Below are 27,878 nucleotides of genomic sequence, written 5' to 3'. Positions count from 1 at the left end.
CAGTCTGTAGTGTGTGTTACCTTTTGGTGGAAGGGGCTCTGCAGTCTTTGCTGGTTTGTTACGCTTATCCACCACCAAAGTGTTAGGCGGCACTTCGTAACCCAGCGTCCAATCATTCTTCACCCAGTTTTCTGTCTTGGCTCGCTTCACTCCTGTGGCTGAAGATCCCTGTGGAAACACAAAATGAAGAAATCAGGACTTTGTTACATGTGATCAAACAGCAACAGGAAGAAACTCCCAGAGACTTAAAACAAAACTGTATTTAAATAAGGGTTGTGGTCAACTATAACTGTAATTGATAATTAATTACACAAATGGCACAATTACAATTGTAATTGTAAAACATCTGTTGCGGTTGTGATCGTAATTGAATTGTAATTGTGTTCAGATAATTGACTTTGTAATTGTAATTGGCATGTAAACTCTATAAACTCGTATTAACAATTTAAAGAAACACAAACCTGTGTAAGATGCCAAGACCAAAAATATTAATACCAATATTTGTATTGATTATGAAGCCTAATAATGTAGCAAGACATGAAAAACAAGTTTGATGATAGGTATTTTCTTTTTTGTGTTTTACAGCTGATATAAGACATGGGTCAAGCTGACCCGTTATCATAAGAGATGCTAACAGAAAGCTAACACAAGGGGAAGGTAAAGTGTAATGGACTTATTTATAAAAGGCTCAGTAATTGAGAACGTAATTGTAATTGACTTTCAGGGTAACAACAATAATTTTAATTGTAATTGGTAAAAATGCAGGTCACGGTAATCGTAATTGAGTTGTAATAGAACATGGATAATTGAAGACGTAATTGTAATTGAAAAACATAATTGACACCAACCCTTATTTAAATGGTAACATATCACATTGTTTATGTCTTTTTTGTAGTCATACACATGAATAGAAACACAGATACCATCAGGAACCACTGTGTAATGATTAAGATATAGAACGTCCTGTTTTACAGAACTACAGGGTCATCATACCTGTGCCTTGGGTGGGTTGCCCAGGGTGACGATGTCTGTAGGTTTGTTTGTGCTTGAGTTCTGCAGCTGAGTGCTGCTTCTGCTGCTCTCCTCTTCATCGTCTGAATAAGGGTCCCTCTTTCTCTTGTGCTGCTGAAGCTCCAGCACATCTCTGTAAAAAAGTAAGGATAAAGCAACAGCCGTCAGTCATTTTGATTGGCTGTGGTTTGCAGAAAGAACACACAGATAAACAAACATGATGTTTGTCATTAGATAGAATTATATTGTTATTGTTTGATAAAATGTATAATCATGTCATGACGGGAAAAATCTATGTAATTTTATCTCCCATCAGGCATCATATCAGAAGTCATTACTTTTGGAGGTGAATTAGTTGGTTGTCACTGTCACTGTCGCTGTCGGAGTACGGCACCAACGATAAGACTTTTGGAGCAATAGACTTGGATGGATCTGTGAACGACAACACACAAAGTAGAATGACGTGAAGGATGACACATGAGTGAGGTGAGGAAAATATTTGCAACGTGATAAAACAGCTGAGTCATAACACAGCACTAAGTCTGTAGTGTGTGTTACCTTTTGGTGGAAGGGGCTCTGCAGTCTTTGCTGGTTTCTTACGCTTATCCACCACCAAAGTGTTAGGGGGCACTTTATAACCCAGCTTCCAATAATTTTTTATCCAGTTTTCTGTCTTGGCTTGCTTCACTCCTGTGGCTGAAGATCCCTGTGGAAACACAAAATGAAGAAATCAGGACTTTGGGAGTTTCTTCCTGTTGCTGTTTGATCACATGTAACAGAGACTTAAAACAAAACTGTATTTAAATAAGGGTTGTGGTCAACTATAATTGTAATTCCGTAATTGATAATTAATTACACAAATGGCACAATTACAATTGTAATTGTAAAACATCTGTTGCGGTTGTGATCGTAATTGAATTGTAATTGTGTTCAGATAATTGACTTTGTAATTGTAATTGGCATGTAAACTCTATAAACTCGTATTAACAATTTAAAGAAACACAAACCTGTGTAAGATGCCAAGACCAAAAATATTAATACCAATATTTGTATTGATTATGAAGCCTAATAATGTAGCAAGACATGAAAAACAAGTTTGATGATAGGTATTTTCTTTTTTGTGTTTTAAAGCTGATATAAGACATGGGTCAAGCTGACCCGTTATCATAAGAGATGCTAACAGAAAGCTAACACAAGGGGAAGGTAAAGTGTAATAGAATTATTTATTAAAGGCTCAGTAATTGAGAACGTAATTGTAATTGACTTTCAGGGTAAAAACAATCATTTTAATTGTAATTGGTAAAAATGCAGTAATCATAATTGAGTTGTAATAGAACATGGATAATTGAAGACGTAATTGTAACTGAAAAACGTAATTGACTCCAACCCTTATTGAAATGGTAACATATCACATTGTTTATGTCTTTTTTGTAGTCATACACATGAATAGAAACACAGATACCATCAGGAACCACTGTGTAATGATTAAGATATAGAACGTCCTGTTTTACAGAACTACAGGGTCATCATACCTGTGCCTTGGGTGGGTTGCCCAGGGTGACGATGTCTGCAGGTTTGTCTGTGCTTGAGTTCTGCAGCTGAGTGCTGCTTCTGCTGCTCTCCTCTGACTTCCTCAATCTATATTGCCGCTGAAGCTCCAGTATCTCTCTGTAAAAAAGTAACGATAAAGCAACAGCCTTCAGTCATTGTGATTGGCTGTGGTTTGCAGAAAAAACACACAGATAAACAAACATGATGTTTATCATGAGATAGAATTATATTGTTATTGTTTGATAAAGTTTATAATCATGTCATGACGGGAAAAATCAATGTAATTTTATCTCCCATCAGGCATCATATCAGATGTCATTACTTCTGGAGGTGAATTAGATTCATAATGAAGTCACATGTACAGTAGGAGTGTGGAATCAAACATTGTGATGCAGATTTATGTTGGCTTTAAACTTCAATCTTCACTCACCTTAATTCCCGCTCATCCTCTTCGTCCTCCTTCTCCTTCTGTCTCCGTTCCATCTCTCTGTACTTGGCAATCATTTCATCATGGTCCACCTGAGCCTGCCTTTGGTTCTTCTCCTTCAGCTCTTGCAGGTTCTCCAGAACTTCCATCTCCCGTTTCGTGTCTTTTGCTCTGTTTTCAAGCACCTGAATGAAGAACAGTAACACAGAAGTTAAAATCACTCACACACATAATACAGTGAAAATAACAAATGAAATATTTTGCCATATTTCACTTATTGTGTTGAAGTGTGGGGTAACATATATACTAGAAATATTTTACCAGTGATTTTGTTGCAAAAAATAATGATCAGAATTATTTACAAAGTTGGTTTTAGAGAACATACAAATTCCTTATTTATTAAATCCGGGTTATTAAAATGTAAAGACACAATTTAACTGCAAACATCAGTTTTTATGTTTAAAGCCAAAAGCAGAACAGAGTGTGTTCATAGATTATTTGTAAGTGCGTCTGAGGGTGATGATCACAGGAGGAAATTATATTTTAAGCACCAAGTCGCTCGTACTACTTCAAGACTAATGTTCTCGTCTGTTGTCGGTGTGAGGTTGTGGAATGCTCAAGAAAATGATTTGAAGGTTTGTACAAATATTTGTCAATTTAAAAAAATTATAGGGCAAAAAAAATCTGCCAATGTGCTTTAGAAAGTTGACTTGTAAGGTGATTTGTAAATTTTGATTTGTCATTTTTGGGTTATCAGAGAAAAATAATAATAATAATAAATTAATTTTATATAGTGGTAAGCTATTATTGTGACTGACGGAAACGACTGACGGAAACGAGGCAGCCATAATGCTATTATTATTATTATTATTATTATGATATTATTCGATGTACGTGGGGAATCTTTGTTGGTTTACATTTTCATAAAATGAATGAATGAATCAATAAATAAACAACAACAACAACAGAAACCTGACCTTCGTGGGGTTGTTTCGTTCCTCATCCTCCCTCTCCTGCTGGATCCTTTTCCTTTCCTCCAGTTCGTCAACATGGAAGTTTCGCGTTGCACCGTGCTCCATGGCGTAGTCTGAGTTCTTTGGGTCAGTCTACAATATCAAAGGAAGACATGTTTAAAAAAATGTCTGTTTTCAGAAATATTAACGTCAGCAAAATATTTGGGATAGCCATGGCATTCATTCTAACCTTGAAAGTAATCTCAAAAAGACATCGAGGGCACTTGATATAAAAACGGAAGATTGGCAGCCCCATGTACCGCTCATTCTGAACCGTCTCTTTACGAGCATTGAACTTCCTCCCCTTGTAGATGTATTCACCACATTTACACCTGAAAGAACAAAGATGATTAAAGGAGAAAGGGGCAGGTTTTGAGAAAAAATAAACAATCATTTTAATTTAAATAAATCGGAAATAAAAAAGAATGAGAAGAAGATGGCTTGGAGACTGAAAGAAGAGAAGCACAGTGGATTAAACTACTGTTTGGTTCCACAGATGCACGCAGAAGCATGTGCACAGGTCTTGCAGTAAACAGTCACATGAACGGTGAGTAAATAAACAACTGTGTTACAATTGCAGTGTGGATCAAGCCACATTTTCAAGTCTGAGTCCAATCCAACAGTGAAAACATCATTGTTTTCTTAAAGAAATTACATATTTACGTTTGTTTTTGTGGTAAGCAGATGAGTAACAAGAGAAAGTGAAACACAACCAGGGGCACAGTGCACGCAAGAGACCCATCGGATCTATTAACATGTATTAAAGATAAGGATAATCCATGTTATTGTGCAGAAAAAGGAATTTTTTAACTCTTTATTCCTTTAAAATTGTCCTCTGCTCCATTCTCATTGTCATTCTCGTTGCAGTTGGACCACTGCTCTCACCATTTAAACTACACTCTGCAGCAGCTACAGCAGGAAAGGAAGAACGCTGCACGCAAACGACATTATGTGACTGAACCCGACCACTGGTTCTAAATATCTGTCCGAACCCGACTCGTCCTGTGCCGTCGTGTCCCGTCAGGGTTCGGTGGGGTATCCATCCTCTATCTACAGTATCAGCTGTAAACAGTTGATGCGCGTCACTGCAGCAGCTTGGCTGAAGGCTGCAGTTACCCTAACCACCGTGGTGTCACTATGGAGTCAGATTTCTAGATCCTGCCCTATGCTCCTTTAAGGAGTAAACTCCAAACCCACTTTTTTCTGCTGAATACATATGTATTTTGGTATTAAGTAGTGCTGTTAATTGATCCTAGTCCAACTTTTAACATTTTAATTTATTTTCATTTTTTTATTTTGCGTATTTAGTTGTAAAATGACTGGGCCCCGCCTCTCATATAAAGGCTGAGAGGCGGGAGGAGGGTTTCCTCCAATCACAGCCCTCAGTGAGCATTGATTGACAGTTTTAATGAGGAAGTCTAATGCTCCGTGTGAGGCCGCTGGCTGCAGTTGTGTTGTTTTTTACTCTGTGCTTCTATAAAGAGCAGATTATGGTCTAATCAGAGGGTTGATCAAGCTATGCATGTATGTACAGACACATAGTGTGTGTATCCACATGTGTCTCTGCGTGTGCGTGAAAGTGCATTTACTTCTAATTGCTGTGTGTGTCTCTATGTGTGTGTGAGGCCGCGGTGTTCTGAGACTGTTGTGAGTAAGTCTGTCACTGGCAGAACTGACCGGCAGCCTGAGTGGGCGTGCCTTACTGCGTCAGGAGTGATGCCCATAATCAAGGCATTCTTTTAATTTGCCCCCTAGTGGCAGGTCAGCAGAAAGCAGGGGTTTCGTTACTCTTTAAGGACTTTTCTATGGAGAAATACCACTGAATGTGATAATAATCCATCCAACATGAAAAATGTTTCATTTCAATGAAGATAGTTAGGTTAGGCCAAGGTCATTGTTGGAATAACACACCTTGTGAAAAATAGCCCAAAAAACCAGGGATCTGGTTTTAAATGAATTAAGGGATTAACACACAGTAGTAACTGCAGCTGTGCTTTTCTTTATGGTTGAATAATGCTGTAATATTTCATCTTCTACAATAGTAACTGTAAGCAACAGTTTAGCCAAAATTAGAAAAAGTAAAGTAACAATTTATTCGTCCAATAATACATAAATGATATCACTACTGTAGCAATAAAAGGAAATTTAAGAGATAGGGGACAATAATGCAAGCAGAAAAGTGTATGAAAGTTACACACCTCATGTTGAAGGGAGCCATCAGTCGTACCACATACTGTCGGCCTTTGGGGCGCTTTAGTTTGGGGATTTTAGCAGGGTCAAAGTCTGGAGGGTAATATTTCTGTGGGAGGCAAAATACAGTGGTTAAAAGTCTGAACTTGCGATTACAATTTTTTTTAATAATGTACTACTAAAACAGTGGAATGCATTGACGCAGTTAAAAACCCAATGTGTGATTTCACAGTGTAAATCTTTACAATGTTTGTTGAAAAAGACAATCATGTCAGCCAAGACTCACTCCAACCTACATGCTATATTTTTAGAAATCAACAATCCTAAATACTGGACTTCAGTCTCAACTCTAGTTGAGGAAACAGAGGAATCAGAACAAGTGTGGATAGGGAGTAGTTCACATTTTTTACATTAAGAGACAATCCAGATGCTTTACAAAATATTGAAATGATACTGAGCATTTTATCCACCATTGATTGATCCTTTAAAAAGAAACAAGTGTCATCCGCAAATTGGCTAATCTTGAACTCTTTGTTCAAAATTGTAATTCCCTGTATATCACTGGAGCACATGTGTCAAACTCATGGCCCGGGGGCCAAATCTGGCCCTTTGGAGCATCCAATTCGGCCCGCAGGAGAAAGTAAAAAAAATCATTGTGTAAATAAAACTCAATCATATTTGAAGGGGCTTAAAGTTTTCTCTGTGCTTATATCTCATGATCGCAGTCATTATTAATGTTAAACTGTAAAAAAAAAAACAAAACAAAAAAAAACTAAATTCTTACAAAATCCTTCAACTTTCCTAAAATTATGGCATAATATTTCCCTTAAATTATAGACATTGGTCACAAAATCGATGAAATATAAATTAAAGACCCTGTTGAGACTGATATCTGTCACTTATTGCTTAGATATTATCAGTTTCTTACATATTTAGTATTTTATGTCTACATAGAAGTGCAAACTGGGGCACAATAATGTTGCAATTATATTTTCCCGCATATAATCTGTGGCCCACTTGAGATCAAGCTGCTCCGTATTTGGCCCCTGATCTAAAATGAGTTTGACACCCCTGCACTGGAGTCATTGATCAGATGTGTTAATAATTGTGTTGCTAGGATGAGGAGTTTAGAAGAGATGAGGTATCCCTGCCAAATTCCACGTAACACCTTAAATCTAGGAGTCACACCAGGATTCAGAGAGACTGAACTAGTGATGTCAGTATATAGCATCTCTACAATGTCACAGAAATGTACTCCAAAGCCCAAGAAGTGAAGTGTTTTCAGTGTGACAGGTGTTAGGTAGGTGCACTAATTAAAAACACTACAAATAGTGACCTGCAGGAGGAAGAACAGGTTGTTCAGCTGTGGGTAGGAGGACAGTGGAATGGGGCATGTGCACACCTTGTTCCACATGAGCATGCAGGAAAAAGCTGGTAGGAAATGCTGTTTGTTGTGTATATGGTGTGTTGTGTTATTGTCTAGCACATGACATTTACCATTTTATTATTTCAGATGTGCTTCCCTGCTTATTTACTGCTTGAGTGAAAACGGCTGGTTGTTGGTAGACTACCGACGGGCCAGGTATTTTTAAAGTTTGTTTGTAGTTCATCTTTTATTGATATGTTTTAATGTTTCTGTATTAAAGTGTTTTTATGGTTATTAATGTTTTCTTTGCAGAGCATCGGGGTCCATACGCTGCTCTTGCTGGGAATAATTTATTTGTTTTGTTCATTAGTTGGGTTCTGTTTTTTTGTTCTAGTCCACCCTGACACGTGAGCTGGTTGAGGGCAAATAGCTGGGTTTTGCCCGTGGGGTGGGCTAGTTCTTATTTTTTTCTTTTCTTTATTCATTTTTTTGTGTTTTATTTTGAACTTGTGCTCCCCCCCCCCTTGCCACCAATACCTAGTAAGCTCTCAGTCAGGCCTACAGATAGGGCCCTAAGGGTGTAAGTGTGCCGTGCATATTCACGTGTGTGAACTTTAAGCAAAAGGAATATTTGAAGTGCAGTGTGTTGGTGTGTGAGACCTTATCCCCCCAATCCTGTTGTCACAGTTGAGAGCTGAACTGGGAGTTTGGTATGGTGAGGCTTATTAATCATTATGAAATTGTCTCAATAATAAAGATTCTATTTCTCTACCTATTTGACTGCTTATTGTATCGCTAATCCTAACCGGGTGTAACATTTTGGCGTTGTCGACAGGACTTAGCAAGGCAGTATTAATTAGTTGTCGGGGGAGCAAAGTGTCAGATTGAGTTTTTTTTTTTTTTTTTTTTTTTTTTTTGAAAGGGCAAGAGCAGCGGTGGACCAGAACCACGTGAGGATCCATAGGCGCAGTTGTCGTCTAAGCTCTCCCACATCATGGAGGAGACTCAGAGAGAGGACTTGGCGCAGCACATACAAGAACTGGAGCAGCAGCTGGGGAGGCTACATTCAACCGCGTCTCCACCTGGGCCATCGAGCAGTGAAATGGACAGGGTTGAATCAACTGCTGCTGAGACTGAAGGGGGGACTCGGGTGGTTTACATTCAACAAAGTGAGAAGGTACCAAAGTTTTCTGGCAACCTGGACAGAGCTGATTCTCCTACGCTTGAAGACTGGATTGAACTGGTTGAAAATCATATCCAATTGAAACCTACCGAAAAAGAAAAAGCTAATTGTGTGTATAACCATTTGGAAGGGGCAGCTCGCATAGAGGTTAAATATCTTCCTAAAGAGGAAAGAGAGACTGTTAATGGTATATTCACTATTCTGAGAGAAGTATATGGATGTTCACACTCTGCAATCTCCCTTCAGCGCAGGTTTTTTAATCGTAAACAGCGTGAGGGAGAGTCATTGTTGGACTATTCTCATGCGCTAATGTCTCTAATGGATCAGATTGTAGCATTAGACATCCATACTAAACCCAAATCTCAGAGAGATCTGCGTGACCAATTTTGTGAAGGTGTTAGAGACTACAGTCTGAGTGTAAGGTTGAGAGATAAGGTTCGCTTGAACCCGGAGTGGACAATTCGCGATGTACGTAGGGAGGGTGTTCAGTGGACAGTACAGTGTGAAGGGCAGTCTTTTAAGCAAAAGAATAAGCAGTCACTTTTCTCCAATGAAGTTCAGGCAGAAGCATCTCGTGAGCCAGTTGAAAGTAAGCCTGGTTATTCTGAGCTTAAAGCCCTTATTGAAGCTCAACAGAGGCAGCTAGATGTGCTAATGAAAGCACTACAACCCTCAAAGCAAGAGTTTGGGGCTCCGCCCCCATCGAAAGCTAAAAGAACCTTTGATGGGAAGCCTCGGTGTTTTCGGTGTGATCAAAGGGGCCACATAGCACGTTACTGTACTGCCATTCTCCCTAAAGCGACCCACTCTGAACAAAGAACAACACAATTGGAACAACAAGAACTCATTAGTGAGCAAAGTCTTACACATCTAGAGACAAAGTGTGATTCAGAACCCAATCCAACTGTTATGTCTGCACTGGTGAGCAAGTGCCCTGTAGTGGAAGTCCAAATGGGGGAAATTGTGGTTCCATCATTGTTGGATACTGGACCGATGGTTACAACTATTACAAAGAGTTTTTTTGATGAGTATTTTGGCCATCTAACTAATGTACAGTTACAGGATTGTGGGTGGTTAGATCTTAGGGCTGGGAATGGCCTGGAATTGCCATATCTCGGCTATTTGGAGCTGGACATTACTATACTTGGAAAAAGTGTTCCACGCAGGGGGGTCCTTGTAGTGAAAGATCCAGAAGACTCTCACATGCAGTATAAGAAAATGCAGACTCCAGGAGTCCTGGGAATGAATGTGATCAAAGGATTCTACTATGAGTTGTTTGTGCAGTATGGCTCCACTCTTTTTGACGCTCCTATGATAACAGAGGTTCCAGAGTGGAGACGAGCTCTCAGACATTGCCAAGTGGAAGAGACGATAGCAAATTCTCAGGACCCGTTCAAAGTGAGAGTGAAAGGTAAGAGCAAACTTTGTGTTGCTGCGGGTACATTAACCATGATCCCAGTTACATGTCCAAAGGCTCCCTCACAGCAAAACATGGAGTTTTTAGTAGAACCATTAAGGCCAGAGGAGGGTGCACTTCCAGAGGGGCTGCTAGTTTCACCTGCCTTGGTGGTGTCTGAAAGAGGAGTAGTACATGTACCAGTAACTAACGTAGGATATTCTGACATTTGGCTGATTCCACGCAGGGTTATAGCAACAGTAAGTATGGCAACTATATCATCTGAGCATACCCCCCATGTTAACTTTGGTAGCAGTGCTCATAATAATGAGTGTACAGCTTCTGTGTCTCCGATCGGCGTTCAGGACATGAAAGGGGAGGGCTGGGACATGCCTATTTTCGAGGGACTGAACAGTGCGGAGCAACAGCAAGCTGCAGCATTGTTAAATAAATACCACTCTTTGTTTGCAAAAGATGAAGCTGACTTGGGTTGCACTAACTTGATTAAGCATGAAATCCCCCTGCTCGATGACACTCCTGTACGGCAGCCATACCGTCGCATCCTTCCCTCACAGTATGAGATGGCGAGAGCCCATATTACACAATTGTTGGACAGCCAGGTAATTAGTGAAAGTTGTAGTCCGTATGCATCCCCTATTGTACTGGTCCAAAAGAAGGATGGTGGAATTAGATTGTGTGTGGACTATCGTCGTCTAAATGCTAAAACAAGGAAGGATGCGTTTCCTTTGCCGAGGATTGAAGAGTCATTAGATGGGCTTGCAGGAGCTAAGTGGTTCTCTACTTTGGATTTAGCCAGTGGCTATAACCAAGTTGAGGTTACTGAAAAGGACAGGGTGAAAACTGCATTTTGCACCCCATTTGGGCTATTTGAGTTTAATAGGATGCCATTTGGATTGTGCAATGCTCCCAGTACTTTTCAGCATCTCATGGAGCGGATGTTTGGAGACTGCCGTTATCAATCTGTCTTATTGTACCTTGATGATGTCATTGTGTTCTCTTCCTCCATTCAGCAACATTTGGGGAGGCTGGAGGAGGTCTTTTCTAGGCTGCAGAAGCAAGGACTTAAAGTAAAACTTTCAAAGTGTCATTTTTTTCAGAAGCAGGTGAAATATCTGGGCCATGTAGTGTCAGCTGATGGAGTTGCAACAGACCCAGATAAGGTAGAGGTGGTGAGAGGCTGGAAGACCCCAACTAATTTGGCCGAGCTGCGATCATTTTTAGGTTTTGCCAGTTATTACAGGCGTTTCATTGCAGGATTTGCAAAAATGGCTGCTCCTTTGCATCACGTGGTGGCACAGCTAAGCCCAGGTGCAAAGAAGGGTAGGACTCCCAAAAAGCCATTAGCGTCAGTCTGGACCGCAGAGTGTGAAGAGAAATTCAGTCAGCTTAAGAATGCATTAGTCTCTTCCCCAGTGTTGGCTTACGCCGACTTCCACAGACCATTTATATTGGAGATAGATGCAAGTCATGCAGGGCTGGGAGCAGTACTTTCCCAGGAACATGGAGGGAGGCTTAGGCCTGTCGCTTATGCTAGTAGGGCACTTAGAACAGCTGAGAAGAACATGCAGAATTATAGCTCCATGAAGTTAGAATTCCTTGCTCTTAAGTGGGCAGTGTCTGAAAAGTTCAGGGAGTATTTGTTGGGAGGCTCTTGTACTGTGTATACTGACAACAACCCCCTTAAGCACCTTGATACAGCAAAACTTGGGGCTGTGGAGCAGCGGTGGGCAGCCCAGCTAGCTTCTTTTGATCTCACTTTAAAATATCGTCCAGGGGCCCGAAATGGGAATGCTGATGCTTTGTCTCGCCAATATAGTGAGCCCAGTGCAGCCAAGGACTTGGAGGAAAGGGAGTTTGAGGAAGGGAGTTTTTTTATCCAATCTGACATTTCTGTCCTTCCAGGTTGTTCTAAGGAGAGTTTAGCTAAACTGCAGGAGCAAGATCCAGTCATAGGACCGTTTTTAGCCTGTTGGAGAAAAGCCAGGCCACCTGATCCGAGAGAGAGAGAGAGATTTAGCAAAGGCACCAGAGAGCTCGCTCGTCAGTGGGGACGTTTAAAGGAAGATGGTAAGGTGCTATACCGTAGTTTCAGTTCTCCCGATGGGGGAGGGCGAATTATCAGCTTGTATTGCCTCAGTGTTTAATGGAGAATATTCTCACCCAGTTGCATGATAATCATGGGCATCAGGGGGTGGAACGTACACTACAATTAGTGCGTTCCCGTTGTTATTGGCCAAACATGTATAAAGATGTAGAGAAATGGTGCCAGCAATGTGGAAGATGTGTTCTGGCTAAAGCTGTGCAACCCAAGGTTAAGCCTTTTATGGGTAGCTTAAAGGCTTCTCGTCCACATGAAATTCTGGCCATAGATTTTACTGTCTTAGAACCAGCCTCAAATGGTAGAGAACATGTACTTGTCCTAACAGATGTGTTTTCTAAATACACCCAGGCAATTCCCACCAAAGATCAACGGGCCAGTACAGTAGCGGATGTGCTGGTGAAGCATTGGTTTCATTTGTTTGGCCCCCCTGATCGCATCCATTCAGACCAGGGAAGAAACTTTGAGAGTAATCTGATCCAACGGCTGTGTAAAGTATACAAGGTGCAGAAGAGCCGCACTACTCCATACCATCCTCAGGGTAATGGCCAATGTGATTGTTACGTACACTGCCCCCAGACCAGAAGAGATACTGGCCACGACACCTTCCCCAGTTAACTTATGCATATAACACTACAGTACATCAGTCCACTGGCATGACTCCCTACTTTTTAATGTTTGGCAGACAGCCTCGTTTGCCTGTAGATTTTCTGCTGGGCGCCGATGTAGAGGAGGTTGAGGAAGGCCAGGGGGACAGTTGGGTGCAGGAACATCAGGAGTTACTTGAGGAGGCATATAGTCATGTACAACAGCGGCTGGCTGCAAGGAAACAATGCAGGGACCAGAGACAGGAAAATGAAACAAGGGATCCATCATTAAGTGAGGGAGACCTTGTCTATGTTCGTAACCATGGGGTGAAGGGCCGGAATAAGATACAGGATGTATGGGACTCGACCCTTTACCAAGTAGTCCGGTGTCCCCCCGAGCGTGGTGTTGTTTACTCTATCACCCCTGCAGTCCACGATGGTCCAGTACGTCAAGTGCATCGCACTGAGTTGAGAGGTATGCCCACAGGTGGACTGAGGTCGAACACAGGCCAGGGTTTAGTTGAAGAGAGGGTTGATGTAGGAGGTGAGGGGGAAGGAAATCCTGAACCTTCAGAATTGCCATTTTCCGAATCATACAGTGAGGAGTCTGAGTCTGAACTTTGCCCAGAGGTTGAGGTTGATGTGGGAGAAGAACGGTGTATAGAACCAAACGACCCCCCAGTCTCAGAGGGCCTTCGGAGATCTACTAGGATTACTGCAGGCAAACATACCAATCCCTATCGTTTGCCGCAATCTGTGGGACTAGAATCATTACATTAATGTTTCATAATAACTGTATTACTAATGACATGGTATGTTAGTGGTTTTATTCTGGAATCATTTCATCGTCGGGGCGTCGATGCATTTTTTTGGGGGTAATATGTGACAGGTGTTAGGTAGGTGCACTAATTAAAAACACTACAAATAGTGACCTGCAGGAGGAAGAACAGGTTGTTCAGCTGTGGGTAGGAGGACAGTGGAATGGGGCATGTGCACACCTTGTTCCACATGAGCATGCAGGAAAAAGCTGGTAGGAAATGCTGTTTGTTGTGTATATGGTGTGTTGTGTTATTGTCTAGCACATGACATTTACCATTTTATTATTTCAGATGTGCTTCCCTGCTTATTTACTGCTTGAGTGAAAACGGCTGGTTGTTGGTAGACTACCGATGGGCCAGGTATTTTTAAAGTTTGTTTGTAGTTCATCTTTTATTGATATGTTTTAATGTTTCTGTATTAAAGTGTTTTTATGGTTATTAATGTTTTCTTTGCAGAGCATCGGGGTCCATACGCTGCTCTTGCTGGGAATAATTTATTTGTTTTGTTCATTAGTTGGGTTCTGTTTTTTTGTTCTAGTCCACCCTGACACGTGAGCTGGTTGAGGGCAAATAGCCGGGTTTTGCCCGTGGGGTGGGCTAGTTCTTATTTTTTTCTTTTCTTTATTCATTTTTTTGTGTTTTATTTTGAACTTGTGCTCCCCCCCCCCTTGCCACCAATACCTAGTAAGCTCTCAGTCAGGCCTACAGATAGGGCCCTAAGGGTGTAAGTGTGCCGTGCATATTCACGTGTGTGAACTTTAAGCAAAAGGAATATTTGAAGTGCAGTGTGTTGGTGTGTGAGACCTTATCCCCCCAATCCTGTTGTCACAGTTGAGAGCTGAACTGGGAGTTTGGTATGGTGAGGCTTATTAATCATTATGAAATTGTCTCAATAATAAAGATTCTATTTCTCTACCTATTTGACTGCTTATTGTATCGCTAATCCTAACCGGGTGTAACATCAGCAAAAAAGGATGTTCAACAGTGTCAAATGCCTTGAAAAAGTCTATAAATAACACCAAACTGTCTGTTTCAATATAATTTCTATAATCTAATATATCAAGAATCAGCCTTGTATGGTTATGAATATGTCTGCCTTTTACAAAGGCTGATTGTCATTCATCAACTATAAGGTTTAAACCCATATCTAATCTCTTAGAGTTACATGTGGTAACAATTTATATATTGATTGTAAAAGGTTCTTATTTCCTCACTGACCTGTTGTTGATTATCAATACCAATATTATTAACTAGTAACTTGTGAATTTAGTTTTTTGTTTGTTTTTCCAGGATTAAAAAAAAAACCCATCTTCAATCCAACGAGCTCTTCAAATGCTCTTTTGGTTTTCTCTAAGTATAACTTCAGGTTTGTTTTTCATATAAAGATAAATCTGTATGTTATGATTTTTGACAGTTTATTTATATTATTAATAATGTCTCGTTTTTTTTTTTTTTTCGTTTCTTAGCTTTATAAATGTCTTTACTTCTGCTAATGGCAATTTCTCTAATTTTGAATTAAAACTACTCCAATGTACTTAAAGGTGCCATGCTTACTAGGCTATTCGGACTCTTCTGCTGAGGAAATAATTAGCAAGCCGCAATAGTAACAAATGCATTAATAAAGTATTTTAAAAAAAATCAATATGACTCACGTTCAACACTTTTCTTTCTGACATGTTTGGATGAATATAAAGGTCCAAAAACTGAAGAAAAAAACAGACGCCTTCTGACAGTATCCTTTTCCACTTGTCTTTAGACAGAGTGTGAAATTTATCTCTCTGAACGACTCTGAACTCACGCGTCTAGACTACGTCACTTGCGACAACGAACGCTCGAAATGCGTGACCATCACGTGACGTATGTAGACTCAAATAGTTCCAGGAAGTTATTGGCGGGTCATTCGAACCCATTGATTCTGAGTGACATAACTGTGATTTACGGTAATTTGTTGTCAATAACTGCATTAATACAATATTTGTTTATGTAGTTTCATAAATAGTTTTTTTTTTCCCTAAAAAAAAAAATTTTAATTTTAAAGATTAGTGTAAACAGCTAGCTTACCTGCTTTTTTGACGTTTTGACCAACATTACTTTGGTTAAAGATCGTGGTGATATGGATTGTATACAGGACGTATTGCTTTGAATTTTCTTTAATGTACTTAAACTTGTATGGTAATTGGACGTGTTTGAATCAGCTGAATGATTCATAAATTTTTTTATACAAAAATACACAAAATCATTCCTTTTCTCCTTGTTTGGCGACACAGATAAAGGAATATGAGATAGAAATACATGTTTGATGCACATTTTTCAAAGCATTTTCCAAATTATTATTTATAAGTACATGTTATTTGTGCACTGTGAAACACATAACATTTTTCTCTACTGTTATTGCAACTTATTTGTGGAATGAACATACAGCCTTCAATCAGTACAAACTACAACAACCTCCGTGAGAGAGTGGACAGTCCTCCTCCTTTCTTGTAGAGCCAGCCGGACTTCAGCGACTCCTGTTTGGAGCGAAACCACATGAAGGTTTCGTCTTTTAACACACACCAACGCCTCCTCCAGGGGGGAGGAGAAAGGAAACAATGAAATTAGAATTAATGAAAAAAGACAAAGACAAGGCAAGGCTAATTTAATTGTATAGCACAGTTCATACACAACACAATTCAATGTGCTTTACATGATTAAAAGGTGCAACAAAAATAATTTAACTGCTTAAAAATATATAAGAACATTAAAATCAGTAGTAAATACCTTTAAAATCAGCAGTAAAAAAACATGAAATCAACAATAATATGATTAAAATCTCACTCGCTATAAAACGCAGTATAGAAAAAGAGTACCTTTAACTTGGATTTAAAAATGTTCACATTTCATGCACTGCACTTCCGGCAGCTGAGCTGACAGCAGCAAAAGAGCAGAGCGGAGCTCACAGAGGAATTTATTTACTAAACATGAACTTTTTCTTCTGAGAAATTATACGATACCTCAACATCAAACTCTATCATTTACCATCTGACTCTGGCTCTGAGGTAATCATCTACTGCTTTTTTATTTGCTGGCTCAACTGGAAAGCTAAGTAGCAAGCTAACTAGCAGAAGAATGGCTCTTTCCACAACAGAATACAGCAGTCTCCTCCAAAAGATTACTGAACTGGAGACTACAGTGCGAGGAATACAAGTAAACATTGAGGTTAATGGACACTGTGGATATGATAATGATACGACTGTGCCGCTGTTTCAAAACAGCGGAGTGGATAAAGTTAACTCGCTACCAGCCCGTGCTAACAAAGCTATCAGGCCTAGGGAGGATCCTGTTCCCGTTGATAAGCCAACAGGTGCGAGTCCTCCCTGGAATACTCTGGGAGCTAAGCCTAAGAAAAAGTCATATCCACTTCAAAGGCTAACGGGCCGAGCAAAGCGCCCTGATATCAATAATGAGACGGACTGGCCTGCACTGGCTTCGCAGACTGCAGCCTCAACATCAACTCCCTTGTCTGCCCAGGCACAAAAGTGGACATCTGCTAAAGGCAGGAGTATCACCAAGTCACAAACCCAGTTTCATGTAGAACTGGGTAATCGATTCGCCCCACTGCTGAATGACCAAGGATCTGGCTCTAATGAGGTCAACACACAACCTTCTGGAACTGCGAAGACTGAAAGTGCTTCAGGAAAACAAAAGCGACAAGGTAGGCCAAAGCAACAACCTCACACACTGATAGTGGGAGACGTTTCTGTTAAAGATGCTCAGAAGATGTTTAGCAGCAACGTGAAAGTGATCTGCTTACCTAATGACACAGTATCAGACCTGGCTGACAAAATCTTGCATATCGTTGCAGATTACCCACATTTGAAAAATGTTGTGATTCATTTTGGGTTAAATGATTTAGCCAAGGAGGAGTCTGAGGTGTTAAAGCAGGATTTCACCCATCTGCTAAAAACTGTGAGCTGTATACAGCCTAAAGTGTTCATCAGTAGCCCGATACCTCCAGTCCGCAAAGGAGATCTGAAATTCTCAAGGATTTACTCTTTGAATAAATTTCTGTCTTCGGCTTGTGCTGCCCTTTCACTAAATTTTATAGAAAATTTTCCTATTTTTTGGGAACGTCGTCATCTTTTTAGAGCAGATGGACTGTGTCTAAACAAGGCTGGAGTAAAACTCTTCACATCCAACTTGTTTTACTTCACCAGTCACACTGCTATCAGTTCTGATAAAGACAGAGGACAACATGTACCATCGGAGAACAAAACAACAAGGAAAGAACATGGAGTCAATGAGCTTCCAGCAAGAAATAAAAATCGCCAAAATGAAGAGGTCAACCCAACCCCCGCATCTCAGGACCCACCTGCTTCACCCCAAAATTCACCTACTTCCACCTCATCCAGCTTCTCTCCTACCCCTGCCTTCTTGGATTTAACTGCCCAGATGAACGAGCTGGTTCTGGCTGGCTCAAGACTAACACCCCACCCTTTACCCCACCATGGTCAATCTGCACCACCCATCCCTCCTCGACGATACCAGGCTCAGGATCACTCTTCTCCTCAGGCCAGCTGTGTTCAACTTAGAGCGACACAGGCCTGATGTGTGCTGGGTCCAGACTGCAATAGCTCTATTTTTAGGAACAACCAGAAAAAGTCAGGGCCCTATGGAGTTAATGCAGCTTCTTTAATTCCTGTGGTGACAGGTAACACAGGTAAAATTGTGAAATTAAAGAAAAGCAAAAAGCTTTATAGAGATAAAAATTTGACTCCTATAACATGTCATCCAAAAAGTCCACCAGTGTCTCCAGTAAAGTCTTTAAAATTAGCTCTTCTTAATGTTAGATCTCTTGTTAACAAGTCACTAATAATTAATGATTTTATTTTGACACATCACTTGGACTTTTTATTTCTCAATGAAACATGGTTGAATGATGGTATCAGTAATACTATTCTCAATGAAAGTGCACCACAAGACTTTATTTATTTAAATAAGTGTCGTACTTGCAGGAAAGGTGGTGGAGTTGCTGCCATTTTTAAATCAATATTTCAGTGCAAAGAAATAACATTTGGTGATTTTATCTCCTTTGAATATATGTCATTCTTACTGAAGGGTGATTCAAGAGTTCTGTTTTTAGTCGTTTATAGACCCCCAAAATATTCTGGAGAATTCATGGATGAGTTTGCTGAACTGCTGTCAGTTGTTTGCACTGAATACAACTTTTTAATAATAACAGGTGACTTAAATATTCATGTAGACAATAACATGGACAATACTGCCAAAGAACTGTATGCTTTAATGGATACTTTTGGTCTTACACAACATGTGACTGGTCCGACACACACTCAAGGTCACACATTGGATCTGGTTATCTCTAAAGGTGTTGATATCTCTGCTGTTGATGTAAGAGACTTAGCTCTATCTGATCATTTCTGTGTCTTTTTTGACCTAGAGACTGTAACATCTGTTCCCCCTAGTTATGTGTGTTTAAAGAAAAGGTACATAAATGAGAACACAAGTGCACAGTTTATGGAAGCCATAGCAATGACACCAACATTGAGTGCTGAGACAGTTGATGATCTTCTGGATGAGTATAATAGAAGCGTCTGTAATGTCATAGATGTGGTGGCTCCAATCAAAACTAAGAGAAAACCAAACACACAGAAAACACCTTGGAGGAGGACTGAGATAATGCAGAATTTGAAATCTGACTGTAGAAGAGCTGAGCGTAAATGGAGATCAACAAAACTCCAAATTCATCTAGAACTGTACAAAATAAGTCTGCGAAAATTCAATGATGGCTTGTTCAAAGCAAGGCAGCAATACTTTTCTGAAATTATTGCCAAAAATGTCAACAACTCTCGCACGTTGTTTTCTGTAATTGAAAAGCTCACAACCCCCCCAGATCAGATAGCCCCTGAATTACTGTCAGCTGGAAAATGCAATGAATTTGCTGTATATTTCAATGAAAAAATACAATCAATAAGGTCAAACATCAGAACAAACCAGCAAAATCACAAAAAGCTTGAACAGCTTCAACCACTGAGGGATGAGTCAACTACAATGTTAGAGTTTATTACAGTGAACCCAAAAACAATAGAGGAGACTGTTCAGCAGCTGAATCCATCAACGTGTTGCCTTGACACAATACCCTCAAACTTCTTTAAAACTGTTGTAAAGTCAATTGTCACTGATTTGTGTCAGATAATTAACTGCTCATTCCAATCAGGCACCGTACCAAAATCCCTGAAAGTAGCTGCTGTGAAACCGCTGTTAAAAAAGAGAACACTGGATGCCTCTATACTGGCTAACTATAGACCAATCAGCAACCTTCCATTCATGGCCAAGATAATTGAGAAGGTGGTCTTCAACCAACTGAGTCAATTCTTAACATTCAACAAAATATTTGATAAATTTCAGTCAGGTTTTCGTTCTCATCACAGCACTGAAACTGCTCTTATCAAAGTGATCAATGACATAAGGTTGAACACTGATTCAGGAAAAGTATCTGTTCTCATTCTGTTGGATCTAAGTGCTGCATTTGACACTGTAGATCATACAATTTTGTTGCACAGATTGCAAACATGGGTTGGACTAAATGGAAAAGTAATGCAATGGTTTAAGTCATACTTGGAGGAGCGAAGCTATTTTGTAAGCATTGGAAACTTTGAATCTGACAGATTACCAATGTCCTGTGGGGTTCCTCAGGGATCTGTTCTTGGACCTCTTCTGTTTAGCCTTTATATGATTCCTTTAGGACAAATTTTACAGAACTGTAAGGTTGATTATCAGAGCTATGCAGATGACACACAACTATATCTTTCACTGAACCCAGATGACCATGGTCCCATTGAGGTGTTGTGTGACTGTTTAGAAAAAGTAAACTGCTGGATGAGTGAAAACTTCCTTCAACTAAACCATGACAAGGCGGAGGTGATTGTCTTTGGTAACAAGGAAAAGAGGACTGCTGTCAGCAATTATCTTGAGTCTCGATCTTTAAAAGCTAAAGTCCAAGTCAAAAACCTTGGTGTTCTGATTGACTCAGATCTTACATTCAGCAGTCAGATCAAATCTATCACAAAAACAGCCTTCTACCACCTAAAGAACATCTCCAGAGTGAAAGGTTTAATGGCTCAGAAAGACCAGGAGAAACTGGTCCATGCTTTTATCTCCAGCAGACTGGACTATTGTAATGGTCTTCTGACAGGAATCCCCCAAAAGAGCATCAAACAGCTACAGCTGGTTCAGAACGCTGCAGCTCGGGTCTTAACCAGAACAAAGAGGTCAGAGCACATTACTCCAGTTTTAAAGTCTTTACACTGGCTCCCAGTCAGCCTCAGAATAGACTTTAAAGTTCTGCTGCTGGTGTATAAATCTGTGAATGGGTTTGGTCCAGAATACATCAGTGACATGTTAGTCAGGTATGAACCCAGCAGGTCTCTCAGATCTATGGACACAGATCAGATAGTGGAGCCCAGAGTTCACAGTAAACATGGTGATGCTGCTTTTAGTTGTTATGCTGCAAAGAAGTGGAACAAACTGCCAGCGGAGCTGAAGTCAGCATCCAATGTGAACATTTTTAAATCAAAGTTAAAGGCACTTTTTTTCTCTACTGCATATGATTGAGAGAGAGATTTTTTGTCATGTTGTTGATGTAATGATGATTTTACTGATGATTTTAATTGATTTTACTGATCATTTTAAATGTTCTTATTGATTTAAATGTTCTTATTGATTTTAAACAATTGAATGTTTTATCATGTAAAGCACATTGAGTTGCCTTGAGTATGAAATGCGCTATATAAATAAATTTGCCTTGCCTTGCCTTGCCTTGCCATTAAATTCTGACTTCAGCTAAATAATAATAATAATAATACATTTTATTTAAAAGCACCTTTCAAAACACCCAAGGACACTGTACAGGGCAGTCATTAAAATAAACACAATAAAAACAAGTGCAGCAGAATAAAACAGAGTACAGTATTGGTGTGGTGAATGTGTCTAGATGGAGTAGGATTGTCTGAAGAGGTGAGTTTTGAGTTTTGATTTGAAGAGTGGGAGGGAATCTATGGTACGGAGGTCAGTGGGGAGAGAGTTCCAGAGCTGGGGCGCACAGTAGCTGAATGCTCTGTGCCCCATGGTGATGAGTTTGGCCGGAGGTACAGAGAGCTGGAGAGTGGAGGAAGAGCGGAGTGTGCGGGCAGGGGTGGCGATGTGGAGGAGGTCAGATATGTACGGGGGCTGAGGAGTCCACTCCAGAAATTGCAGCTCCGTGTGAGGTCAGTTGTTGGTGGATGTTGGATATCTTGGAGACGAAGAAGGACATGAGTGAGTTACAGAAGTCAGCAGATTGCATGTGGTGGGGGAGAGTCGGGGGATTTGTAATATTGGTGAGGAGAGAGAAGAGAGTTTTAGAGTTATCTTGATTGGAGTGAATTAGACCGGAGTAGTAGGTGGATTTAGCAGAGGAGAGATGATCTTTGTATTGTATGATGTGGTTATTGTACATTTGTTTATGTATGGAGAGTCCAGTTTTGTTACATAGCCGTTCGAGTTGTCGTCCTTAAGATTTGAGCAGACGGAGAGCGGGGGTGAACCAGGGTGCTGAGCGGGTGAAGGAAACAGGTCGGGTTTTGAGTGGAGCGTGAGTTTCCAGAAGGTTATGGAGATTATGATTGTAGTGGGAAACCAGGTCGTCAGGTGGGCTAATTGGATTGATGATGGGGAAATTATTGATGTCTGAGGAAAAGGTGTGTATGTTTATATTTTTGATTTTGCGGAAGGAAATGGTTCGGGGGAGAATGAAATGTTTGTTTGCACAGGTATAAAGAGTTTGGGTATTCGACAAATGCAAAGAGAGAAGGCAATCTAATATTACACCAAATATATTTATGGATAGGCATCAGCAGACCCCGGCGACTCTGAAATAAGAGAAAGCAGGTCTGAAAATGGATGGATGAATGAATATTTTTAAGGACATAAGCAAATAAAGTGTACAGCCCCAGATTATACATTTGTATAAAATAGATTGATGTATGACGCTTATAGTTCTATGAGGTGGGTGGAAATACAGAAAAAAAGGGATATTTAACTATAAAAAATTGTAATAATAATAATGATCCATAAATAGTGCAAACCTTTCATGTAGAGGAAGCCATAGAAATAGGGTGGACCATTTCCATTGAGTAAAGTGACTCTGCCTCCATTACCATTTGTCACCTCTTCATCAGTGTCAATCATGCCATCATGTTCATCCTCACTGTCAGCATACTGTAGCAGCACACAGTAATCATTATCATCCTTGTATGGCATAAACAGGTATATTTGTTTATATGATCCGTTCATACATGAATGAGTGAGTGAATGAATGAATGAATGGTACTGTTGCTGCTCATACATATCTGCGTGCACGCGTGTTAGAATGCGTGCGAGTGTGTGTCCTCACAGAGTCCGAGGTGCCTCTGTCAGACTCCATGCTGGCGTTGGTGTTGGTGGATTTCCTGAGGTGGTCCTCATCCGTCACTGCTGCGCTTCCACGGTTGCTTCCTGACACGGAGTCGTCATCTCCCACCGTAACGGATCCTTCCTCCTCCTCCTGGTCGTAGTCTGACTCAGTGTCTGGTCGGCTGTAAATGGGCTCCTCTCTGTCCACCAAGCTATCCACCATGCTAAATTTCCTCTCCGGCTCCACCTTGGCATTCTTATTTTTATCCCCGTCTCCCGGGACAGATGTACCATCTACAGGTGGAGGGAGAGGAGGTGGTGCAGGTATGCCAGGGCCTCCGTCTGCAGGGAGGGGAGGGGGAGGCGGGGGTCCAGGAGGAACTGTTCCCTCAGCAAAAGCAGGCGGAGGAGGAGGGAGGTGGGCGAATATCTCCTGATCCAAGGGAGCGTCCGTCTCTGCAGGAGGAGGGGAGTCTGGCAGGGGGATGCACTGCTCCTCAGCGTGGAACCCTTCATCTACTTCCTCCTCTTTGGATGCACCTCCAGCTGCGTTTGCTGCTATGGGGTGCCAAGTGTAAAGATGTAGTATACAAGTTTTAGCTTTATCTCACTTTTTTCATATTTAGCACATTTTCCTACATTTAACACAACATTTAACCACATATATAGAGGTGAAAAAAAGCATTAAATCTAAATATTTAAATCTAAATGGTATATGTTATATCTAAATGTTAAATTTATATCTAAATGTTAAATTTATATCTAAACGTTAAATCTAAATCTAAATGTTATATCTAAACCTTAAATCTAAGTCTAAATGTTAAATCTTATATATAACTGTTAAATCTAAATGTTATATATCATATCTAAATGCTTAATCTTATATCTAAATGTGAAATGTTAAATCTAAGTGTTGAACTTAAATGTTTCGCACATACGCTAATTAACCCCGCCCCTTGTAACCTCAACCAATACACAAGCAGAGACACACACAGCTGATCCCACCCACCTCTTCACCCTTCACCGATGCCTGCCTGGGTAATTTGTATGACTGGTTCTCTCCGTGCGGCGGAGATCAAGCGCAGGTGGACGAGCTGAATTTCACAGTACACTCCTGTAACTAACAGTGCAACACAGTTATTAAAATGTATTTTAATGTATTTTTATTTTGCTGCTGTAGTTTGATGTGGTATGCTGAGATCCCTTGGGTTTCATGTGGTCACGATAGCTAAATGGGTAGGGCACTGCATTTGAAAGCATAAGGTCTTTGGTTTGAATCCACTATGGGTCAACTTTATTATTTCGTCTTTTTTTGGATGTGTGGAATACGTCTGCTGAGCAGACCAACTTTGAAATGACGTGATAACCTGAAGTTGAGACGACGTCCATGGTGGCTGCAAAATGAAAATTTTCACAACTTTCTAGACATCCCCAAAAAGACAAAACAAGGAAGTCGGCCCATGGTGGGCTCGATCCCACAACTTTATTCTTTCAAGCGAACCTCCTTATCTATTCAGCTACTGTAACCGCATGTAGACCATGAGATCTCAGCATCTTACATCAAATTAACACACATCGACAAACTACAGCATTAAAATACATTTTAATAACTGTGTTGCACTGTTATGTTACAGTAGTGTACTGTGAAGGGCAGCTCGTGCACCTGCGCTCGATCTCCGCTGCACGGAGAGAACCAGCCATAGACATCACCCAGGCAGGCATCAGTGAAGGGTGAAGAGGTGGGTGGGATCGGCTGTGTGTGACTCTGCTTGTGTATTGGTTGAGGTTACAAGGGGCGGGGTCAATTAGCATATGTGCATTTAACATTTAGATTTAGATTTAACATTTAAAATTTAGATATAAGATTAACCATTTAGATATGATATACAACATTTAGATTTAACATTTCACATTTAGATAGAGGATTAAGCATTTAGATATGATATATAACATTTAGATTTAACATTTATATATAAGATTTAACATTTAGACTTAGATTTAAGATTTAGATATAACATAAACCATTTAGATTTAAATATTTAAATTTAATGCTTTTTTTCACCTCTATATATGTGGTTAAATGTTGTGTTGAATGTAGGAAAATGTGCTAAATATGAGCAAAGTGAGATAAATAATGAAAACGTGTTAGCTAAAACTTTTATACTACATTTTTACACTTGGCACCCCATACACACTTAGCCCATCACAAAAAAACTAAAAAAGGTTCTCTAGATAATGTAAAAAATATATAATAATACCTAATGTTACTAGTTTTACAATACACATTCAATATATATCCTGGAATTCATTCTCTACAATTTGTAGGACATCTTTTTTACCTGAATATAATAAAGTGGTGTCATCCGCAAATAGAATACACCTAAGTAACTGAGACACAGACACAGTCATTTACATATAGAAGAAAAAGTATAGGTCCTAGGACCGATCCTTGTGGTACCCCGCAAGTTATGTTACAATTTTTAGACTTTATGTTGTTAAATTCGACAAACTGACATCTGTTTTTAAGTAACTGGTAACCCATTGGTGTGCCACACCTCTTATACCATATTTATGTAATTTATGCAACAATATCTTGTGGTCCAGCGTATCAAATGTTTTTTGAAGATCTACAAAGATGCTTACTAAATAGTGTCTTTTGTCTATAGCATTGGCGATTTCTTCATTTAGTTCCATAATTGCTGTAGCAGTTGAGTGATTAGCACGAAACCCATATTGGCTGTTATTTAAAATCTTAAACTCATTTAGAAATGTATTCAGTCTAATCGCAAATAACTTCTCCAGAATTTTAGAGAACTGTGGAAGTAATGATATTGGTCTATAATTAGAAAATTCAGATTTTATTTCCTTTTTTAAAGAGTGGAATAACTTTGGCTATTTTCATGTGGTCTGGAAATATCCCTGAAGTAAATGACAAATTACAAATATCGGCAAAAGGCTCAATAATTACATCTATAATTTGCTTTATCAATACCATATTCATATCAGAATAATCATTTGATTTTTTGTTGGCACACTTCTGGACAATTGTCAATATGTCACTCGCTTGTACACTTTCAAGAAAAATATTGCTAACATTATCTGGTACTGTTCCATCATTGATGTTTCCATCTGGAATTTGTTGTGACAAAGTAGGGCCAATATTTACAAAATAATTATTGAATTCATTTACAATTTCAGTTTTATTGTAAATGTCAACATTATTCTTTGAAATTTTGTTTTTACCTTGCCTTTTTGCATGACAGTATTTATTACGCTCCATGTGTCTTTTGTACTATTTTTATTTTTGTCAAACAATTTAGTATAGTAATCCTTTTTTGCCTTCTTATGATTCCAACTAATTAGTTCTTATATGTATTATACCAAACTTCATCATCTTTAGTTCTTGATCTTAGAAACAGTCTATACAAATAGTTTTTTTTCTTGCAGGCATTTTTCAGTCAATTTCTCATCCATGGATTGTTAACAGCATTTTCTTGGTATGAACACTCATTTTGGTTATTTTACAACTTTTATCATATAGATTAACTAATGTTGTCATGAAAGCCTCATAGGCGGTATTAACATTATCTGTGTACACCCTATCCCAGTTCTGTTTCTTCAGATCTTCTCTGAAGGCCTCTAAAGCCTTACTAGATTTATCTCGAAAGAATGTTGTAATTTCATCTTGTACAATGTCATAACATGTTTTTTCATAAATTGTAAATATAGGGAGATGATCACTCACGTCTGTCATAAAGATACCACTAATTCATTTACCACGTACATTTGTAAATATATTGTCAATGATTGTTGCACTATGAGTGGTCACCCTTGTTGGTTTAGTTATCATTGGGTATAAGTGTGTACTAATTTTTTCAAAAATCTCAAGGATTTTGTCTATAAATAATTCAACACAAGGCCCTGGTGCTCTATACACACAACTGATCAACATATTTTTACCACTATCATTTGTTATTTCTACAGTAAGCACTTCCATCAAATTTTCCACAGCAATTATTTTTTGTTCAATAATTTTACATTTTAGATGAGAATCAATGTAGAGGGCTACACCCCCTCCCTTTTTACTTACTCTGTTGACATAAAACATGTTGTATCCTTCAATCTGGACGTCATTGATATCAGAGTCCTTCAACCAGCTTTCAGTTATAGCAATCACTTTAAAGGTTTTATCTAACTGACAAAGTCGTTCTTTTATTTTTACCAGTTACACTTTAAACTTCGACTATTAAAGTGTATGATAGATAATGCTTCATTAAGCACCTTGCGGATTTCAACATTATATTGTTGTACAGTATAATAATTGCATACATATTCCTCAGCGTTTAGCAAGTCATGTTCAATATAATTTTCTAGATCATAAATTTTATCATTGTTAGTGTCTACATGTGTCCATAGTTCAGTGTATGTCCAAGTGTATCCAACCTGATTTCTCCATTATCACTCCATCACTCCTGCTATGAATGCCCAGTCTTATACTTCTCAAGTTCCTTCATAGTCTTGATGACCTTCGCTGAACCATCTTCTTCCCTGATCCACACGTTTCCATTCCATGTCCATATCCCAGTAATGTTCTACTGTTTCCTTAGCATCCTCGCCTCCCTTGCGATGCCTCCATTCTTCTTTGTGAGGTGTTCGTTTATATACACGTTCGGGCCTTTCAGTTTTTTAGCTTGCATTAGTACATCGCTCCAATGCTTCCTGCTAATGAATCGAATAACTATAGCAGGTTCAGAGTTCTTGGACTTACTGGGCAATGTGTGGCAAGCA

At 39.5% G+C, this 27,878-nt stretch overlaps 2 protein-coding genes and 1 long non-coding RNA gene across 5 annotated transcripts in view; 1 reads left to right on the top strand and 2 right to left on the bottom strand.

The window, feature by feature from the left end:
• The window catches only part of LOC114456180 (titin homolog), a 76,328-nt gene that overhangs the window by 4,935 nt on the left and 43,515 nt on the right, over nucleotides 1–27,878 (bottom strand). For both annotated transcript variants that reach the window (XM_028437792.1, XM_028437793.1), the window contains exons 26-28: nucleotides 1,350–1,443; nucleotides 994–1,144; nucleotides 21–168 (exon numbers count right to left, since the gene is read on the bottom strand). In XM_028437792.1, the coding sequence (XP_028293593.1) occupies nucleotides 21–168; nucleotides 994–1,144; nucleotides 1,350–1,443 (393 nt within the window). The remainder of the gene's footprint in view (nucleotides 1–20; nucleotides 169–993; nucleotides 1,145–1,349; nucleotides 1,444–27,878) is intronic.
• On the bottom strand, nucleotides 6,245–27,646 carry LOC114456181 (formin-like protein 4). Of its 2 annotated transcripts, XR_003672804.1 has the most exons (5): nucleotides 27,534–27,646; nucleotides 23,092–23,645; nucleotides 22,784–22,916; nucleotides 16,110–16,226; nucleotides 6,245–6,301 (listed from the first exon to the last, which is right to left on the bottom strand). XR_003672804.1 is itself a non-coding variant. In XM_028437794.1 (4 exons), the coding sequence occupies exons 1-4, from the start codon at nucleotides 27,544–27,546 to the stop codon at nucleotides 22,536–22,538; spliced, it is 732 nt and encodes a 243-aa protein (XP_028293595.1). In that variant the 5' UTR covers nucleotides 27,547–27,646; the 3' UTR covers nucleotides 22,464–22,535. The 2 variants fall into 2 exon arrangements, 1 of the variants encoding a protein (XP_028293595.1); XM_028437794.1 differs by lacking the exons at nucleotides 6,245–6,301; nucleotides 16,110–16,226 and adding an exon at nucleotides 22,464–22,567.
• On the top strand, nucleotides 7,565–8,329 carry LOC114456184 (uncharacterized). Its single transcript, XR_003672806.1, has 3 exons — nucleotides 7,565–7,626; nucleotides 7,706–7,774; nucleotides 7,871–8,329. It is a non-coding gene; the product is annotated as an uncharacterized LOC114456184 (long non-coding RNA).

This window comes from Gouania willdenowi, chromosome 22, assembly GCF_900634775.1.
Source record: "Gouania willdenowi chromosome 22, fGouWil2.1, whole genome shotgun sequence".
NCBI lineage: Eukaryota > Metazoa > Chordata > Actinopteri > Blenniiformes > Gobiesocidae > Gouania > Gouania willdenowi.
The sequence above is the reverse complement of the archived record's forward strand: the minus strand, read 5'-3'. Positions and strand labels throughout refer to the sequence as shown.

Bases quoted from the DNA above. Each gene is read 5' to 3' on its own strand.
- LOC114456181 (XM_028437794.1), bottom strand. The intron at 22,917-23,091 runs GTGAGGACACAC...GTGCTGCTACAG, and splicing joins ACAGAGGCACCTCGGACTCT to TATGCTGACAGTGAGGATGA. The intron at 22,568-22,783 runs GTTTGCACTATT...CTCTTATTTCAG, and splicing joins TGGCTTCCTCTACATGAAAG to AGTCGCCGGGGTCTGCTGAT.